Source organism: Mytilus edulis, chromosome 1 (assembly GCF_963676685.1).
Source record: "Mytilus edulis chromosome 1, xbMytEdul2.2, whole genome shotgun sequence".
Lineage (NCBI taxonomy): Eukaryota > Metazoa > Mollusca > Bivalvia > Mytilida > Mytilidae > Mytilus > Mytilus edulis.
Genome location: NC_092344.1, coordinates 52,528,749 through 52,550,136, shown reverse-complemented (window position 1 = coordinate 52,550,136; position 21,388 = coordinate 52,528,749). Strand labels below are relative to the sequence as shown.

The 21,388-nt window shown below is 33.1% G+C and overlaps 1 protein-coding gene across 1 annotated transcript in view; it reads right to left on the bottom strand.

Annotated features, from left to right (window-relative positions):
• LOC139513793 (RNA exonuclease 1 homolog) overlaps positions 1-19,142 on the bottom strand; it is a 59,882-nt gene extending 40,740 nt beyond the window's left edge. The window contains exons 1-4 of the mRNA XM_071302607.1: positions 18,955-19,142; positions 7,303-9,062; positions 6,280-6,366; positions 821-970 (exon numbers count right to left, since the gene is read on the bottom strand). Coding sequence (XP_071158708.1) covers positions 821-970; positions 6,280-6,366; positions 7,303-9,062; positions 18,955-19,066 — 2,109 coding nt within the window. The 5' untranslated portion in view covers positions 19,067-19,142. The remainder of the gene's footprint in view (positions 1-820; positions 971-6,279; positions 6,367-7,302; positions 9,063-18,954) is intronic.
• Positions 19,143-21,388: the final 2,246 nt, after the last annotated feature.

Genomic DNA, 21,388 nt, shown 5'->3' with positions numbered 1-21,388 from the left:
ATTCAGCATATTAAAGAAACCCAAGAATTCAATTATAAAAAGTATGTTCCCTATTGGAATTTTGAAAACAAGGAATTCAATTTTTGTTAAAATCAAACTAAGTTTAATTTTGGACCCTTTGGACCTTAATGTAGACCAATTTGAAAACAGGACAAAAAATTAAGAATCTAAATACACGGTTAGATTTGACATATCAAAGAACCCCAATAATGCATTTTTTTATGAAAAACACAGTTTAATTTTGCACCCTTTTGGACTGCTGGGACCAAAACTCCCAAAATCAATCCCAACCTTCCTTTGTGGTCATAAACCTTATGTTAAAATTTCATAGATTTCTATATACTTATACCAAAGTTATTGTGCAAAAACCAAGACAAATGCTTATTTGAGCCCTTTTTGGACCCTAATTCCTAAACTGTTCATGCTGTTGGGACCAAAACACCCAAAACCAATCCCAACCTTCCTTTTAAGGTCATAAACCTTGTGTTTAAATTTCATAGATTTCTAATTATTTTTACTAAAGTTAGAGTGCGAAAACCAAATGTCTTTGACTCTTCGGACGACTACGACGACGACCCCAATGCGATACCAATAAACGACCAAAAAATTTTCAATTTTTGCGATTGATAAAAACCATAGGGTGGAAAGTTCTTTAGTTATTGCACAAAAACTATATCAGTCACTTTCTGCCCAAGCATTAATTGAAATTTTTTCAGTAAATCAAATTAAGAAGAAACTAAAACCAGCTAGAAAAGACTTTTGACATTCAAATAAAGAAATATAAATTTTTTTTGTTACTAACCATATAGGCTGTACTTACCAATGATGATGATGATGATGATGAAGTTGATGCTGAATGTAATTTAGCTGCCTCCTCTAATGCTTTCTTTCTCATCTCCAAAAATCTGTTGTGCATGACTTGTGCTGGGGAAAGCTTTGAGTATGGCTTTTCCCGAATTTTTCTTTTGACCTATAAAAAAAGTATAAGCCTCGTTTGTTTTGTCCTACTTACTGGATGAAATCAAAATTCGTCTGACAGTCAAAGACCAGTAACTCTAGAATGACAAACTAAAATATAAAAAATCAGAAGGGTATTTCCTTTAGAATAATAGCATAGGTGGATCCAGGGGGGGGGGGGCCCACTTTCGTGGGAAAAATTTGGTTGATTATATAGGGAATCATTGAAGCATGACTGGAGCGGGCCCCCCTTAGGTCAGTCAGTGGGCCCCCCTTAGGAAAAGTTCTGGATCCGCCACTAAATAGTATGAAGGTTAGAGAAAATTAATCTAACTAAAGCATACAGTAGTTAGTAAGCAATATGGTGACAAATTAATTTGAAATTTCTTTATGCTGCATCAGCACAAAATGATTTTAGCATGTGATGTTTTGACAAATTGCCTTAAATCTGATGTTAAAAGTCACAAAAATCTTGAATGACAAATGAAAAAAAATCCAAATTATCTGCAAAGACTTCTTTTTATCTGAATCCCAACAACAGTTTAAAGTTCTAAGTTCTAAGTAAACTTTCTTAACCTGATGGATAATTCCTGCAATTTGAAACAACAAACCAAAAACTTTTCAAACTCAAAAGTGTGTTTTCTTCAAAAGATCATGAATGAGGGGCTGGCTAAAATTCTCCTAGGAAATGAGACAATTTCTGATGCATACCAAATATTATTGACCTAGCAACACCTAACCTACCAAACAGCACACTCAAGTATCACTTTTTAGGGATTTGGTGAAAGTGAGACAAGAATTATTGTAGAATAACATGAATAAGAGATTATAAGTTTGTAAACCGAGTGATTAGATAATCAGAAACACTATAATGGTTACTGTGAGAGTTTTGGTACTTGAATTTTAGAAGTTTAGGTCATAAGATAGTCTGAAAGCCATCATTTCCAAACAAATTAGAAACATCACTCTTTAAGGCCTTGCAGATAAACTTTCTTTTTTAAAAAAACAAACTAAATCATAATAAATAATTATCAACATGAGCTTCTGGATGTAAGCAAACAACAATCAATGAATCAAATTGAACTGGTAAGTGCAGGAAAATTAAAAATAAATAAATAGGGGATGAGACATATACAAGATTTGTAATCAGCCAGTAATCATATGAATGTAGTCATAAAGTAATCTAAAAGTAATCATGATTACACCTGTTTTTTGCAATGTAATCGATTATATTATGATTACTTGTAATCAGAAATGGCATGATTACTGATTAAATAGGATTATCCTGCAAAATGTTATTGATTACAGCTGATTAAGATTACTAATTACGATTACCCCATGCCTGCTTCTTGCATATCATATAAATTTATAAACAGACATAACTGAAGAATGGTAAAAGACACACTACCCAAATTTGTACTTGATCTGAGTTTTGAAGTAATAAGCATTGTGTTTTAGTTTCATAACATTTGGTAAATGCAAACTTAAGGATGCACTTAGGTGATCTAAGTTGAAATTAAATAAATCAAGTATTTTAAATTGAAACTATAAACTGGAAGAGTATAAGTTAATGATCAAAATAAGCTAAAATTATTGATATGTCATGGAGCTCCTTTTCGAGATATTTGACTTATGAAATATGGCAGGAATAGGCTGACTCAAGCTTTTACCTTATATTTGCATTAGTATTATTTTGGTCTCAAATTAAAAGAAAGAAAATCAAGAATCTGCTTAAATTTTGTTAAATGACCTTTTATGAGCTAATAAGTCTTATATATATATATATATATATATATATATATGAAAAGATAAATGGGTGTTATGGGGCAAAATATTTGACTAGTATTGTATGGACAAACACCAAGTAGTCCAAACATCTGACACAAATTCCAAAACTTCACTCAAGTACATCCTTAAGTTAGACAAGAGTGCACACGCTGAAATGTCTCGCCTTCTATACTAATCATTGATATTATGTTGATAGTCTTAAGTATAAATCTAAGCTTTATTACAACTGTCACATAAACTTTACATTAACCAAGATAACTAAACAAAGACCAATGAACCTTGAAAAAGAGGTCCAGGTCAGATGAACCATGCCAGGCAGACAGGTACAGCTAACAATGCTTCTATACAACATATATAGTTGACACATTACTTATAGTTTAAGAAAAATACAAAAACTTAACACTGTGCAATGAACCGTGAAAATGAGGTCACGGTTAAATAAAACCTGCTCGACTGACATAAAGATCATAAAATATTTCCATACACCAAATATAGTTGACCTATGGCATATAGCATTAGATAAAAAGACCAAAACTCAAAAACTTAACTTTGACCACTGAACCATGAAAATGAGGTCAAGGTCACATGACATCTGCCCGCTAGACATGTACACTTAACAATCATTCCATACAACAAATATAGTAGACCTATTGCATATGGTATGAGAAAAACAGACCAAAACACAAAAATTTAACTTTTACCACTGAACCATGAAAATGAGGTCAAGGTCAGATGACACCTGCCAGTTGGACATGTACACCTTACAGTCCTTCCATACACCGAATATACTAGCCCTATTGCTTATAGTATCTGAGATATGGACTTGACCACCAAAACTTAACCTTGTTCACTGATCCATGAAATGAGGTCGAGGTCAAGTGAAAACTGTCTGACGGGCATGAGGACCTTGCAAGGTACGCACACATCAAATATAGTTATCCTATTACTTATAATAAGAGAGAATTCAACATTACAAAAAATTTGAACTTTTTTTTCAAGTGGTCACTGAACCATGAAAATGAGGTCAAGGACATTGGACATGTGACTGACGGAAACTTCGTAACATGAAGCATCTATATACAAAGTATGAAGCATCCAGGTCTTCCACCTTCTAAAATATAAAGCTTTTAAGAAGTGAGCTAACGCCGCCGCCGTAGCCGCCGTAGCCGCCGCCGCCGCCGGATCACTATCCCTATGTCGAGCTTTCTGCAACAAAAGTTGCAGGCTCGACAAAAACGTAAACGAAAAATTCAGCAATTTTTCCATTTGGCTACAAAGTAACAATACTTGGCCAGCACCTCATAAGGAAAGGACTATTCATACTATATTTGATTTCATTCCATTCTGTGATTCTCTAGAAGATGTCATTTGTATGCATTTCCCATAGGGTCCTATGTTAAACTAAGTTCCCCGCTGGCGGCCATCTTGGATGATGGATCGGCTACAAAGTAACAACACTTGGTCAGCACCTCATAAGGAACATTCATGCCATGTTTGGTTTCATTCCATTCATTGGTTCTCTAAAAGATGTCATTTGTATGCATTTCCCGTAGGGTCCTATGTTAAACTAAGTCCCCCCGCTGGCGGCCATCTTGGATTATGGATCGGCAACAAAGTAACAACACTTGGTCAGCACCTCATAAGGAACATTTATGCCATGTTTGGTTTATTTCCATTCAGCGGTTCTCTAAAAGAAGTCATTTGTATGAATTTCCTATAGGGTCCTATGTTAAACTAAGTCCCTCGCTGGCAGCCATCTTGGATGATGGATCGGCTATAAAGTAACAACACTTGGTCAGCACTTCATAAGGAACATTCATGCCATGTTTGGTTTCATTCCATTAAGCGGTTCTCTAGAAGAAGTCATTTGTATGCATTTCCCATAGGGTCCTATGTTAAACTTAGTCCCCCGCTGGCGGCCATCTTGGATGATGGATCGGCTACAAAGTAACAACACTTGGTCAGCACCTCATAAGGAACATTCATGCCATGTTTGGTTTCATTCCATTCAGTGGTTCTCTAGACGGAGGACGGACGCCAAGTGATGAGAAAAGCTCACTTGGCCCTTCGGGCCAGGTGAGCTAAAAAAGGTAAAAGATACCAAAGGGACATAACAACTCATAATTCGAAAATTAACCAACAATGCCATGGCAAACAGCAGCCTACAAATCACAACAGAAAAAACTAAAGACTGAGCAATACATACACCACCAAAGCATTTGAAGAATAGTTCATATACGATGCAAAGGTCAACAATTAAAAAAATCAAAAACTGTTGTGCTTTCATGAACTGCAGGAAATACATATGGCAATAACTTTCATTGCAAATGATAACTTGAAAACAAAATTATTCACATAATATTAAAGAATCATATTTCTTACCAACAGACAACAGAACTAGAGTCTCCAAGGAGTCTGCAGAACTCATCTGGTATCAGGTTATTGTTTGCATACATTTAATACATGTACAATGCACTCAATTTTCTAGTTTCCAACAAAATTGAATTTCTACATCTATAACCATGAAAACAGTTTTCAATAAATTAGACAATATTTGCATTTAAGCCATTTGACCTTAGATGTTCTATTGCATTAGAGACCAAGTTGGTTAGTACAAGAGATCATGACACACTTTTCTATAGATAAATGTACCTCAGTGATGATTATGGTCAAGTTTGGTTCCAATTGGCCAAGAATTTTCAAAAGAGAATATTTATTAAAAGTTTACAGACGACAAACAACATACAATGGTCATGATGGTGGACACCAAGTAAAAAAGGAGCAATCAAATACTGTAAATTCAGAAATTATAATGGGGTTTTTATCAATGTGAATAATGCAACTTGGTGAGTATCGCAATAATAAGAACTCATTTTCTGATATCTGATGCATATATCTGTAGGCAGCTTTTCCTGATGTTGCAATGATTAATCTCACAATTCAAGTCCATTCTCCAAAAATCGCAATATTTTCTGAATTTACAGTATCAAAATTAGAAAACAATATGGTTGAAAACAAACAGCAGTCCCTAAAACACTTCCTCAGAAAACTCCACAACAGCCAAACTAATCACGATAATCATGATAATGTCATTAAAACATTTGAAGAAATTACCTCAACTTTACCATTGGTTACCATGTGGATAGGCCACACTTAAAAATATTTTGGTTTGTCCAAACCCTACCTAAAGGTTGAAACAGAGAGTAGGTAAGCATTTTCTTCTTTTTTTTGACAAAGAGAAAGTAAAAAGTCAAATGTTTTTTAGTCTCCATGCCTATCTGATTAAAAAAAAACATTTTCACATCAACACAATAAATGATTTTGAGTAGGCAGCTATTTTTTGGGAAGGTAGGGCTAGGGCAAACAAACATATCTTTTTTATGGCCTTACCATGTTTACAATTTGGAATCCTTGCTTCCTTAGCTTGTAAGCAGCAACCCACTATCAAGGAATTCATTATTAGAAGTACAAGCCCTGAACTATCACCTTAATAATTGCAGCATCAAATTCTATTGATATATATTAATAGATTACCTCTTTTGAGTTTGTACTATGAGCTACTCTTTTTTTACTTGAAATTATCATAGGTTCTTCATTCTTTGCTGTCTCAGGAGGTGTTTTCTATAATAAAAAGTAAACAATGATAACAAAATTAAGTATTCTGCTTTGTAGTGACAGTTATAATTAATATTATATAAATGAATACATTCGCTAGTAATTCAAAACCGTTAAACTGTTATTTTACTGGTAATTGTTATTTTGACAACGTTCTATGTACCACACATGAGCAAGTTATCTCCATCCCTACTTTTTCGGCTTAGAAATAGCCTTCTCTAAAGATTTTATTGTCATTTTTCATCAAGCACTGTTAACATGGTTAAAGTCAGAATGTTGCTCCCATAGACTCAATGTAAAAAAAAACATTTATAAATAAAAAAAAATCCCTACCTACCCTAACTTTTTTTCAGATGTAACTGGAACCACACATACTTTTTTATTTGGCCTAAGACTATATACCAATTATCAAAGCAATATCTTCAAGTAAGAAGAAAATGTGTGAAAAACTTATTTGGCAGACGGGGGGATGGAAGAACAAACTACATTGTCAATGGATAGATCTCAACATTCTTAACATGGCAATTTTTATTATTTACAACAGTTTTCTTAATAATTGATAAATTTGCATTTTACCCATATGTTCTATGCAAAAATGCCTTGGTTGGCAGGCAGAGAATTGGACATGTTTTAAAACTAGATACCCCTGTGGTGATTGTGGCAATGTTTGGTTAAATTTTTACCAGCAATTTCAGTATTAAAGATTATTGTAAAAGCTTTTGGTCAGATGGCCTTTTACCACAAACTGAAAATATCTATATTGACACCAACAGTGTTGCCAGAGTCATGAGAATGTAGGATCCTTATGTCTAACTTCTGCTAAAACATGTTGCAGGCTCTACAATTAGTGAGTGTTAGTTACTAACTGCTTAGTTTACTGTACTTAAATGAATGAGAATTGAATGATAACATAAGATAAACATGATAAAGATTCAATACTACCTTTAAGTTACGCTTTGTGTTTGAATGTTCTGATGCTTTAAATATTTGTAAGCATTCATCATATGTATCATCATCTGACAAGTCTTCTGCATGTATCAATGGGTGGTGCTCTAAATCAGAATCATCAAGGATTTCTTTATCGCTGTCTTCACCAAACAAATCAACATTAATATCAACAATTTGTTGACTGTCTGTTGATGTTCTTTGTGCAGTTACTTTACATGGAACCTCAGATTTCTTACTTCCTGTTGAACTATATTTGGATTTCTGTTCATCACTTTTTCTTTTAATACTTGGCTCCTTGCTATTATTGGCTAACTTCTGCTGTTGTACATCCAATGTTATTTTTCGATGTGAATTTTTTCCAGAGTGATTCTCATCAGATTTTTTAGACTTGTCATGAGAACTTGCTAAAGAATGTTTGCAAGATTTTTTATCTTTATGAGATTTATTAGAATGATGATCCTTATGAGGCTTACTAGAATGGTTCTTCACTTTTGACTTTGAATCTTTACTTTTTTCACCACTGTTATGACTATGACCACTAACTTTCTTATTTGAATTTGGCTGTTCTGTGGTGTGTTTAGATTCTGATTTATTCTTACTAGAACTCCTGTTAGAACTAGGTTTCTTGTCTGATTCCTCACTTTTATCAGCTGTTTTAGATTTTAGTTTTTGATCAGAAGATTTTTCTCCTTTAGAAGACTTTTGAGAGCTGTGAGATTTCTGAGAACTAGACCTACTTTTATGAGACTTTGATAAAAAATGTTTTCCAGTATCTTTATCACATTTATGGGAACTATCTGATTTTTTATGAATACTGCTATCAGAATTTTTTTTAGTCTGTTTTAACTCTGTTAGTGACTTATTTCCACTTTTTTTCTCTCTTTTTTCTGGTGTTGTTATATTTTTGTCAACATTTCCTTCCTCTTTGTTTAAACATATTGTTCTACTCTTCTGTAAATCATCAAATGAGGATTCCTCTGGATTACTCAATAAAAGATTTTCGAAGTATTTAACATCTTTCATCACATTAGTATCAACAGATAGAAGGTCATCTTTTACATTTTCACCGACTGGAGCAGTTAATTTTTGTTCAGAAAGTATATCTTTGTCACAATTTCCTTGATATGAACTGCTCTCTGTAGGTGAATACTGCTCTTCCATTTTATCCTTTTCATTTTCACTTTCTTCACTTCCACTACTAAATTTTGATATATCAAATTCATAACTAGTTTTACGTGCAAGCTTTGCTGGACGAATATTTGTTGGCTCATAACTTAATATTCTCTTTGGAGCTGAAGGCAGTGAATGTGATGCAGTTACTTGATGTGTAGAAAAGTTTTTTTCTGGATCATACTGGTTCAAATTTTCGATTTGAGATTGTTCTTTTTCTGAAGTTTTGTCCAAATTGCTTTTCTTCAACTCTGCAATAGGAGTTGGATTGTATTCCGGAACATTATTTGTAATACTTGTTGTATTAGATCCATTGTATACAAGCTTTCCTGTATATTTATTGATACTAGCTGAATCACTATTACTTGGCCCTTCAACTTCATAGGTCTCTTGTTTAAAGTCCTCATATATAGGATCTCCTGTATATTTGTTGTAGCCAATTATGTTCCTTTGTGTGTCCTTAGAATAATCACCTTCATCTTTTTTGCTATTAACATCGCTCTGAATAGAAGAGTTTGAAGAACAAGGTTTATCAACCAAGCTATCAATATATACTGAGTTGCTTGCAGACTTCTGCACTTTTCCTACAAATAGAAAACTCATTTATTTAGTTTTATAAATAGTTAATTTGTTTGACAAATTAATGCTTGTCAACGTAAATATAAGAAGAATTAATATGAATGACAATAAAACTACATGCCATCACAGACAAAATATGACAAAAAAGTAAGAAACTATAGGTACTTTAATAATGAGCAAAATCTTGACTTGATAGCAAGCTATAAAATGCCATTAAATGACAGATGTAAAAGAATTCAAATGACAACCACTGAATTACAGCTCCAGGCTCCTGACTTTGGACTTGCACACATAGAATGTGTTGGGGTTAAACCCGTAAGCAGACACCCAACCCCTTACCTTGGACGGTGATGCAACAGTTCAATAAAAACACAGAGTTCCAATATTCCCCCATTGCAACAAATTTGATTTATCCAAGGCAAAAACTTAAATAAACTGCTTCGCTCAGCGCAGCTGGATACGCCTGCAGAGGTCCAACCCTGAACCGTACAGGCAAAAATGGACACATTATTCAAGCTTGATACAGGTCTGAATTTGGATTGTAATTGAATATTTGACATATACAATGTATTATAGGTTTCTGAATAAATGTAGTTAAAGAACTTGAAATTGGTTATATATAAATTCAATTAAAGATTTCTTGCTGTTGTGCAAAACACTGTGCTGTTGTACAATACACTGTGCTATTGTGCAAAACTTAGTAATTCTGTTGTCAGACTATAAACAAATAAAGTTCAATTAATTCTCTATGTCATATTAGAAATTTATGAAAATCAAAAGGGAGCTTACATCAATAGATATAAACAATTCACCAAAGTTTCATGAGAAATGCTGACTGCACTTTTGAATTATTGTCCAAAAACTGGGAAAATTCCCCCTTTTTTAATGAATAAAACCCCATAACTCAGAAATTTATGTAAAATGAAAAATTTATAAAATTCTAAAGGTAGCTAACATCAATAAATTAAAACAATTCACCAAAGTTCTATAAGAACTGTTGTAAGCATTTTTGAGTTTTTGTCCGAAAAACTGGAAAATCACCCTTTTTTTTTTAATAAAACCCTGTAACTTCATGAACTTGGAAACGTAAAAACTAAAAATTTATAAAAATCGAAAAGGAGCTCATGGGAATAGATATAAACAATTCACCACAATTTCTTGTAAGTTGGTGAAAGCATTCTTGACTTGAAGTTGAGTTATTGAGAAATAAATGAATGTGAATTTGTGTTTATTCAATAGTAATAATATTTTTTTTCAATCTTGATTCTATTCAAAATAAACACTAATTTAATAATAAAAAGTTGATTTTTAAAAAACTTTAGTATTTTTCCTAACAAAATTTTCATTTTTTAGTTTTTGTTAAAGTCATAAGAAACGAGTGACTGGTGAAAAATAATGTTTATGCAATTCTTGAACCAATGCATGTATATATCATAAACTTAGTCCTCTGTGCACGATTTTAACTTTTTTTACGCAAATATATCGTATAATCGTCAATTTTTTTTCTCTCTGTCTGTTATGATTTAACAAATATATGGCTACTCATTAAATGCAGTGTTTTGAAGCCGAAGTTTACCGATTGTCACCTTAAAGTAAATAATCAACAAAAAGCATGGGTATATAGCACGTGTTTAACATATACAATCAGATAATTGTTTATTTTAATGACAGATTCATGCGTATTGCCAAGTGCTATCACCGGATTTTTACGAGGAGGGTCACGCTTAGGTCACTATGCATACGGAAAATATGTCGGCGAATTGCTTCCTGGCAGCAAGCAATTAAAAATAAGTAAACTTCTTCTAAATGTGGACAAATTAAAGAAGTTTCCTCAGAAAAAAGTATATGTACATAAGTTGTAAAATGAAAACTATCCATTTAGTTTAAAAAAAATTTGTAAGGGTTCCGCGGAACCCAGTGTCTCGCCTATTTTTGCTGTAAATCACAGGCTCAACAACAATGAGGAAAAAAATCAATAAAAATATTCCTCTTGTTACTATTTTATGATTGTAAGAAAATCTAAGTCCATTTGAAAGTAAATTACAGAAAAAAACAGAGTAATCTTTTTACAAACTTTACTTCTGGATACAATCTTATGATCATAAATAAGGTTATTTCCAAGTTTGGTACAAACCCAGGATAGTTTAAGAAAGTTATTTAAATTTTAAAAACTTTAACCACAGAGTGAATGTAATGGTTCCCTGCAGAAAAAACTAAGTCCATTTATAAGTAAAATACGGAAAAAATTGAATTTTATTTTTACAAAATTTTCTTCTGGATACTATCTTATGATCATAAACAAGCTTCTGTCCAAGTTTGGTACAAACCCAGGATAGTTAAAGAAAGTTATTAAAATTCTAAAAACTTTAACCACAGAGTGAATGTAATGTTTCCCCGCAAAAAAAACTAAGTCCATTTATAAGTAAAATACGGAAAAAATGGAATTTTATTTTTACAAAATTTACTTCTGGATATTATCTTATGATCATAAACAAGCTTCTGTCCAAGTTTGGTACAAACCCAGGATAGTTTGAGAAAGTTATCAAAATTCTAAAAACTTTAACCACAGAGTGAATGTTTTGTTTCCCCGCAGAAAAAACTAAGTCCATTTATAGTAAAATACGGAAAAAATGGAATTTTATTTTTACAAAATTTACTTCTGGATACTATCTTATGATCATAAACAAGCTTCTGTCAAAGTTTGGTAGAAATCCAGTATAGTTTAAGAAAGTTATTAAAATTTCAAAAACTTTAACCACAGAGTGAATATTTGTTGACGCCGCCGACGACGCCGACGACGACGGAATGTAGGATCGCTTAGTCTCGCTTTTTCGACTAAAGTCGAAGGCTCGACAAAAAACATATGCATACTTTTTTTTAATTTGAGGTTTCATATGACTTTAAGTTATAGAATACTTTTAATTAATATCATTATTTTTAGGGTTTTTATGTCAAATGTTTTTTTGAACTGTAGGTATAATGTTGAAAATTTTGTCAGAAATAAAACTTTTATTTATGTTTGCATCAGTGTTTACATTCAACAGATTGAATATATAATAAATACAAACTCACATGCAATTTTTTATAATGGTAAACATGTTATTTCTATCTATTTACAAAAAAATGATTTAGCAGATACATTTTTTACTCAGTTTGATTAATCAATGTGTGATAGATTTCTCTGAGAAGAAATTAAAAGGCCCCAGTGAATAAACTACACAGAGAACAAGGGGCATTACTCTCTCAAAAATTATTGTTCAGAACCGAATTTGACAGGCAAATTACCCTGCATGCTGGGGGAAATCTGTTAAGAAAGTATTAGTTCATTATGTAAAGCCTTCATTATAGCATTTTGTCAACAAATCTCGAATTTACAGCTAATTGAATGCATCAAAGGCATAAACTTGATATTTACAAGAAAAAGGTTCATTTTTCCCATGTTTACTAATAATAATTAAATATACATGTAAGATATAATCTAAACTTACATACATGTATATGTTTTAAATTTTGGTAAAACTAAAAAATTTCAAATTTGCTACTTAGTTCCCTGACTGATTAGACCCAGGGAATAATTGTTTTTCCAAAAATGAACCCCACTCTCCCCGTCTTAATACAGAAACAATCCCAAAAAGGTTAAAATTAGCATCATTAGCAAAATAATATTCAAATTTTTTTTTGATAAAACACTAAATGATGAATGCATTGTGCATGATGTTCATATGATGAAATCATAATCTTTCAGTCAGTTTAATTGAAGTCTGGAGCTGGCATGTCAGTTAACTGCTAGTGTTCTGTTGTTATTTATGTATTATTGTCATTTTGTTTATTTTCTTTGGTTACATCTTCTGACATCAGATTCGGACTTCTCTTGAACTGAATTTTAATGTGCGTATTGTTATGCGTTTACTTTTCTACATTGGTTAGAGGTATAGGGGGAGGGTTGAGATCTCACAAACATGTTTAACCCCGCCGCATTTTTTGCGCCTGTCCCAAGTCAGGAGCCTCTGGCCTTTGTTAGTCTTGTATTATTTTAATTTTAGTTTCTTGTGTACAATTTGGAAATTAGTATGGCGTTCATTATCACTGGACTGGTATATGTTTGCTTGGGGGCCAGCTGGGGGACGCCTCCGGGTGCGGGAATTTCTCGCTACATTGAAGACCTGTTGGTGACCCTCTGCTGTTGTTTTTTATTTGGTCGGGTTGTTGTCTCTTTGACACATTCCACATTTCCATTCTTAATTTTACTCTTAAAATGTCTATATAACATTGAAAGGAGATGTGAGAACTATCAACTAAAGTTCAAATGAAGTGGACGTAAGTAATTATGGTAAACTGTACGGCCTTCAATTATGAGAAACAAGAGTGCACACGCTGAAATGTATTGCCTTCTATACTAATCATTGGTATTATGTTGATAGTCCTAAATATAAAGCTTTATATAACTATCACATAAACTAAACATGAACCAAGAAAATGAGGTCAAGGCCATATTAACCAAACAAGAAATACATGTTCACCTTACAATCATTCAATACATTAAATATAGTTGACCTATTGCTTATAGAATTAACCAAGAAAACTAAACATTGACAAATGAACCATGAAAATGAGGTCAAGGTCAGATGAACCATGCCAGGCAGACATGTACAGCTTACGATCATTCCATACACCAAATATAGTTGACCTATTGCATACAGTATAAGAAAAACAGACCAAAACTAACCAGGTGCTCCGCAGGGCGCAGCTTTATACGACCGCAGAGGTCGAACCCTGAACAGTTGGGGCAAGTATGGACAAAACATTCAAGCATGATACAGCTCTGAATTTGGATTGTGATCAAATTTTTGACATTACATGTTTTTTTTTTACACAAAACAAATGCCAAGATTTTACAAATCAATTAAAGATTTCTTCTTCAAACTTTTTAAATCTAAAATTAAATAGTTGACACAGCATAGGTTTCTGACACAGAATGAATGTGGTCTAATGAACTTAAAAGTTTTTTTTTGCCTTTGAGCAAATCACTATGCTGTTGAATATTAATCCTCTCAAAAAAATGTTTGAAGAAATTTTCTTTTTATTTATGAAATCTGAAATGAGAAAAATTTAACCCCCCCCCCCTTTTTTTTCACATCCCCGTTTCCCTTTTTCAAAACTGATATCAATTCAAATTTCTAATGGAGTTTGCAACAATAACTACTCATTTAAATACATCATAAAATATTAAGATGTAAAAAAACTGCTTGTTATCACTGAATGGTAAAGATTATTTAAATTTATCAGTTGGTAGTAAAAAGTGTATATACATTGTATATTGTATATAACAAAGATTTAAGTTGATTCTGGACAAAGAAAGATAACTCCAATTAAAAAAAATTCTTGCTATTGCACAAATAGGATATTTCTTGCTTACTATTCTGGACAAAGAAAGATAACTCTAATTAAAAAAAAATTTGCTATTTCACAATATTGTGCAATTAGATATTTCTTGCCATTGCACAATACTGTGCAATTGAAAAGACTTGCTATTGCACAATACTTAATATAATAATTTTAGATCCTGATTTGGACCAACTTAAAAACTGTGCCCATAATCAAAAATCTAAGTACATGTTTAGATTCAGCATATCAAAGAGGCCCAAGAATTCAATTTTTGTTAAAATCAAACTTAGTTTAATTTTGGACCCTTTGGACTTTAATGTAGAATTTGAAATTTGAAAACAGGACCAAAAATGAAGAATCTAGTCGGCCTTTTTTTTTTAATTAGTTGGTTTACGGACAACTAGTGTCAAAGGTTAGGGTCGGAGGAGGTAAAAAAAATAAAAATAAAATAGCAATCTTAGATTTTTTTTTTGTTCACGTATAACTGTTCTGAAAAATTTGAGTTGGAGGAAAAAAAAAAAAAAAAATGCTGTTCATTCATGACATTACAGGGGTTGAGGAGGAGAAATAGTTTAGCTCTTATCTTGATATGCTTTGCATTTGATGGATGGATGGTCAATTGTTGTTTAATGTCTAGTGGCTAATCAGATGCATAATTAGGATGAGAATATGATAATGAGAAATGAAATGCTAAACTGACACACTGAGCCAGAATTTAAATGTGGTAGCTCACAAGGTAACAGTTCCCCCAAAGATATGTTACCTTACCCAAACACATTATTCTGACTCCTTTAATAATTGCAATTGCAGCGTGCTTGGCGAAGAAGCAGCAGATACCAATTTTTAAGTCTTTGATTTTTGCCCCAAAGGACGCAAGCACTTCTACGGGTGTACTGGTAGGGGTGTCTGCCCTAGTTTTGTTTGGTGGCGAAACTGTTTGTACCTTGACAATGGCAACATTTTCATCAGCCATATTGTCGAATATGGCATCGCCGATTGTTTGCTTAGGTTTGCATTTGATAAAAGTGCTCTCAGTACGTTGACCATCAAAGTTAATATTCAACTGAAAGTAGATGAAGCCGTCAGACTCCATGGTCCTCCCTCGTTGGGTTTTTGAATTCGTCTGCGTCATTTCGAAGCTTTTCAAAATACGCTGTTCACTACAAACGCTTTATTGACACAGACAAAACGTTTTGGAACGCCTCGGATTTTTTTATTCACAGCACTCGAAAAATCGGGTCGGCGGAATAAAAAACAACACAAAATCAAAATTTTAATTTTATTTCACTTTTAAACAAAATCGGGTCGGCGGATCCGTAAACCAACTAATTAAAAAAAAAAGGCCTACATACACAGTTAGATTTGGCATATCAAAGAACCCCAAGGATTCAATTTTTGATGAAATCAAACAAAGTTTAATTTTGGACCCTTTGGACCTTAATGTAGACCACTTTGAAAACTGGACCAAAAAAACTTCAATAATCAAGAATCTAAGTACATTTTTAGATTCAACATATCAAAGAACCCAACCGATTCATTTTTTGTCAAAATCAAACTAAGTTTAATTTTGGACCCTTTGGACCTTAATGTAGACCAATTTGAAAACGGGACCAAAAGTTGAGAATCTACATATACAGTTAGATTCGGCATATCAAAGAACCCCAATTATTCAATTTTGATGAAATCAAACAAAGTTTAATTTTGGACCCTTTGGGCCCCTTTTTCCTAAACTGTTGGGACCAAAACTCCCAAAATCAATACCAACCTTCCTTTTATGGTCATAAGCCTTGTGTTTAAATTTCATAGATTTGTATTTACTTATACTAACATTATAGTGCGAAAACCAAGAAAAATGCTTATTTGGGTCCCTTTTTGGCCCCTAATTCCTAATCTGTTGGGTCCTAAACTCCCAAAATAAATACCAACCTTCCTTTTGTGGTCATAAACATTGTGTTTAAATTTCATAGATTTCCATTTACTTAACCTAAGGTTATTGTGCAAAAACCAAGAAAAATGCTTATTTGGGCCCTTTATTGGCCCCTTATTCCTAAACTATTGAAACCAAAACTCCCAAAATCAATCCCAATCTTTCTTTTGTGGTCATAAACCTTGTGTCAAAATTTCATAGATTTCTATTAACTTAAACTAAAGTTATGGTGCGAAAACCAAGAAAATGCTTATTTGGGCCCTTTTTGGCCCCTTATTCCTAAAATGTTGGGACCAAAACTCCCAAAATCAATACCAACCTTCCTTTTATGGTCATAAACCTTGTGTTAAAATTTCATAGATTTCTATTCACTTTTACTAAAGTTAGAGTGCGAAAACTAAAAGTATTCGGACGACGGACGACGACGACGACGACGACGACGACGACGACGCAGACGCCAACGTGATAGCAATATACGACGAAAATTTTTTCAAAATTTGCGGTCGTATAAAAACTTAACTATAACCACTGAACCATGAAAATGAGGTCAAGGCCAGATGGCACCTGCCAGTTGGACATGTACACCTTTCAATCCTTCAATACACCAAATACACTAGACTTATTGCTTATAGTATCTGAGATATGGACTTGACCACAAAAACATAACCTTATTTACTGATCCATGAAATGAGGTCTAGGTCAAGTGAAAACTGTCTGTTGGGCATGAGGACCACGAAAATGAGGTCAGACAATGAACTTGTGACAGACGGAAACTTTGTAACATACATTGTAAGGCATCTATATACAAAGAATTATGCATCCAGGTCTTCCACCTTCTAAAATATTAAGCTTTTAAGAAGTAAGTTGACGCTGCTGCCACCGCCAAATCACTATCCTTATGTCGAGCTTTCTGCGACAAAAGTCACAGACTCGACAAAAATGAAACACTAAAAGTAAACATGAGTTTTCATGGAATAGATTCAAATCAAAATTTGATCAATTTACATATGATAAACAAGAAATATAGAATATAATATTATCATATGATAAACAAGAAATATACAATATAATATTATCATATGATAAACAAGAAATATACAATATAATATTATCATATGATAAACAAGAAATATACAATATAATATTATCATATATGATAAACAAGAAATATATGATCAAAGCCTGGGCTTAGATGTGTGGATTTACAGCACTGTGTTTCATCCTTGTTTAATCAGTTCCCAAATCGAAATTATATTCTTGCAATAGACCACTTTCTTGTTCATCTGTCACCGGAAAAAACTCATCAATTATGCACGCCTTTATGATGTCATTTACCAGATAGAGGGGGTCACCTGTATCCCTGCACTATTAACATTCATCAAGCGTCTTAGTGATCATCATTGTGCAGGATAAACTAAAAATAATTTTGTTTTGTATGTACTTAATCACAATTCCCTAATGACAGCAGTGCTAATTGTCAATTATATTGATTGATTGATTGTTGTTTGCTTAATGTCCAGTGGCAAATATTTCATGCATATTCAGGACGAGAACAAGTTAACAATAAATACAATAGGTAGGTTGTTGTAATAGAGGCCATGTAGGATGATGGTCGGGGAAATTTGGAGTGCCACTGGAAAATGAGGGTATATTGGATAGGGACAGAAATTTTGCCTCGCAACAGGCCATCTACGGACCCCTCGAGGAGTTGTTGCAAGGGTTCTTAACGTGCAAAGAGCGTGGCACTCTCTTTACACGAGGCATCGGATTTAAACGCCCCCCCTTCTGACCGGACGTGACTGCGAACTTGATACATCCTGCACAGCCAAACGGACGCCCCACTTCGGCAAGCGTTTTACTGCCGGTCGGGAGAAGACCAAATGACCATATTTCTATACCCCAGTCACCCTTGGGGTAATTGTCAATTATAAGAATTTAATTTGCCGAATAATTTGTGCAATATAGTATTATAGTTTTCCTACCACTCGCTCAACATTGAGACGGCAGTGACGATGCCCCTAAACGCAAGAATGATGTTCACTAACACCAGAGTTTTTGACAGAAATGCATCAAACTTGAAAGTTGTCTATTAGTACTATACATGTTATATGTAACAACAATTTTAATTTTTTTTATTTCAACATAGCAGTACTCTTAGCTCGGTCTATGTATCCTTTGAGGAGGGGGGGTCTTGATCTCCAAATCCCGGGCTTAAAAACACAATATCCAGAGGTCCAGAATTTAAATAAATTTTAAATCATGACGTCCTGAAATTCGAAAATAGAATTCCCCAAAGGGTCAATCCTGAAATCCAAAGCTTAAAAACACCTGATCACGGAGTCCCGATAAAAGTCCTATCCCCCCTCTCCTTTTTAATCCGAAATATCCCTGATAGGCATTTTCTTCATTTGCGCACTTTCCCGTAAAATTCTTATGTCACACAATGTCATGTATTTTTGTCGTTGATATGGTTTACTCATTTAATCCAATTAAATTGGTATAACTGTCACCTGGTGTAACTCATTCTCAAAAAGAAAATTTAAAAAACTTTGTCTTTGATAATTTGACTCTTTCCAACAAATTACCTTCCTCTGGTTCTGATTTTGTATGTCTAAAATGACAGTATGGTCGTTCACATAGTCCACTGATAAAGAATGGACAGTTGAGTCCTTTTAAATAACCAGCAGTCGAAAACATGACGAATGTGTATAATGTTGTATTATCATTTCACAACTTGCTCAAATCAAAGGATTGGATTATTTCCCTTGTCAATAAAATATTGCTAGTTTAGGTATCGCTTGACACCGACCTATCGTTACAATCGGACGAAGAGACTGTTATTATATATATATAATATATATACCGACTCTAAATAAAATCTGAAACAACATTTGTTATAGTAGTCTCAGATAAAATTTACTTACTTACTTACATGACTTTGGTAATATTGCACAGTAAAAATTGCAGAGTTCAATAATAATACTTTTACCACTACTGACATCTGTTTAACCAAGGAATTGTATATTTAAAGGGAAACTTCGCAAAAAAATCAAAAATTGATATTATGTTCATTCTGTATAAAAATGTTCAAATTCATAGATATTAAAGTTTTATTCCGCTAGATAAGCGATCACCATCGATTTTAAATTTAGAGTATCAATTCTCCGAGATCCGCCATCTTGTCTTCTTTCCCGATGAATAAAAACGATATGTCTATAAACCACAAAGAAACAAAACTACAGTAACCGATGTAGTCGTAATTGCGTGTCGATATCTTGTCAATCGTACGGTTGTTTAATACGACTAACTAACTTGATACGGAAAATATTCTTACTTTTTTTTAAATTACCATGGTCTGTTGTTTTTAAACTGTTGATATTGGAATTAGGTGAAAAGTCAAAGTTGAAATCATAAATAAGTGTTCCGTGAAAATTGTTTTCGAAAATCTAATTTGTTCATAATTCTTTAAAGTAATATACTTTTTTCAAATATATTTTGATCTTCCCTTATCTGATCACCAGCATGGCTAAAGGTATTACTTCCAAAGGTATTGTGAGGGGTGTGAGGTGACACGTCCAGGTATTCAAGCGATTTCCTGTCGGGCTTGCAAGTTCATGCATCGTTTCACTTCTGCAGGTATTGATCAGTGTACACGGCTGATTACTTATAACTTAAAACTTTCCATTTTGAACTATCAGATGTATAATATACAACTCTGTCTTACTTGTCATTACTAAACTCATACGCTTGTTTATAAATAACATTTCTGGTGTAAAGAATATAATTCATAATATATAAATAATACCCAAAAAATAAGATTTGATGAAATTAAAATCTATTTAAATATTTTTTCCAAGGGTGAATTTGGGAAAATGTAATATATAGTCATTGTCAATAGTGAAGGACAGATTGGAACAGACCAGAAATATTGATTTAAAAAAATGTACGCACTTGCCGACGATTCGTTTATACGACTGGATATAAAGTTACGGAACTATAGCGCAATTTAAAATATATACGTGTATACATTGAACATAAGAAAAAAACATATATTTTGAATAAATAGGGGTAAAAGTGTTGTAAATAGACTAGCCAACGTATGCCAACAGTATGTAATCATCGAATGTCGATAGACTACAGTTGTATACCAAAAGAAGAAGAGAACCAATTTGATTTAAATACAGGTCGATGTATAACTTTTGCTTTGGTTCATTGAAGCTGTGGACCTAGGAAAATCACAGATTTATATTTCAATAAGATTGTTCTCAAACAAAGGAAGGAATTCGTCATCACAATTGTTATATATGCCACTGGACGAACACTAAGATCCCCAGGGGATGTGAATATTTTGCTGGGAAACTTTTGAGTATCAAAGTTTCAAATTAATTTCGGGATTTATTTTCTTTCTTGGTATTCAATAACCGAAAAAAGAATAAATTACTTGTTCGCTAAATAGGGATATTCTTGTCAGATAAAAGAATTTTAGTTATATTTAAAAAATAGGGAAATATGACATTAAATTGGTTCTGTCTTTTTTTAAACATCGTTAAAACGATGTGTGTCTAAGGTGAATGCCACAAGAACCCTGTAATACTAGTACGAGAGTATAGCATGTAAACATTCCTTCTCAATAATATGGTTGTATTGGAAAACTTTTCATACAGACTGACAACTCATTGTCCGATATGCATGTAATATTTGCCACATGACGCCCATAGTTCTTTCTACCATCATCACCTTATTCCTTGATATTGCTGTAAACATCGATGGTTCACACCCAAACAAAATGGGAGTAATGAACCTTCAGAGCTTCTCCGTGTTATACACTTGTGAAATATATAGACGAAATTTCTGTATTGAAATGAATCTACATCTCACAAACAGGATTTTCAAATAACGATTTTGAGTAATCACCTTACAAACCAATATAAACGTATGGCAAGATATAACCATGAAGGAATTTAGTTTTTGTCAGAACTCATCACTATATCATAAACGTATACGTATATATATGCATAC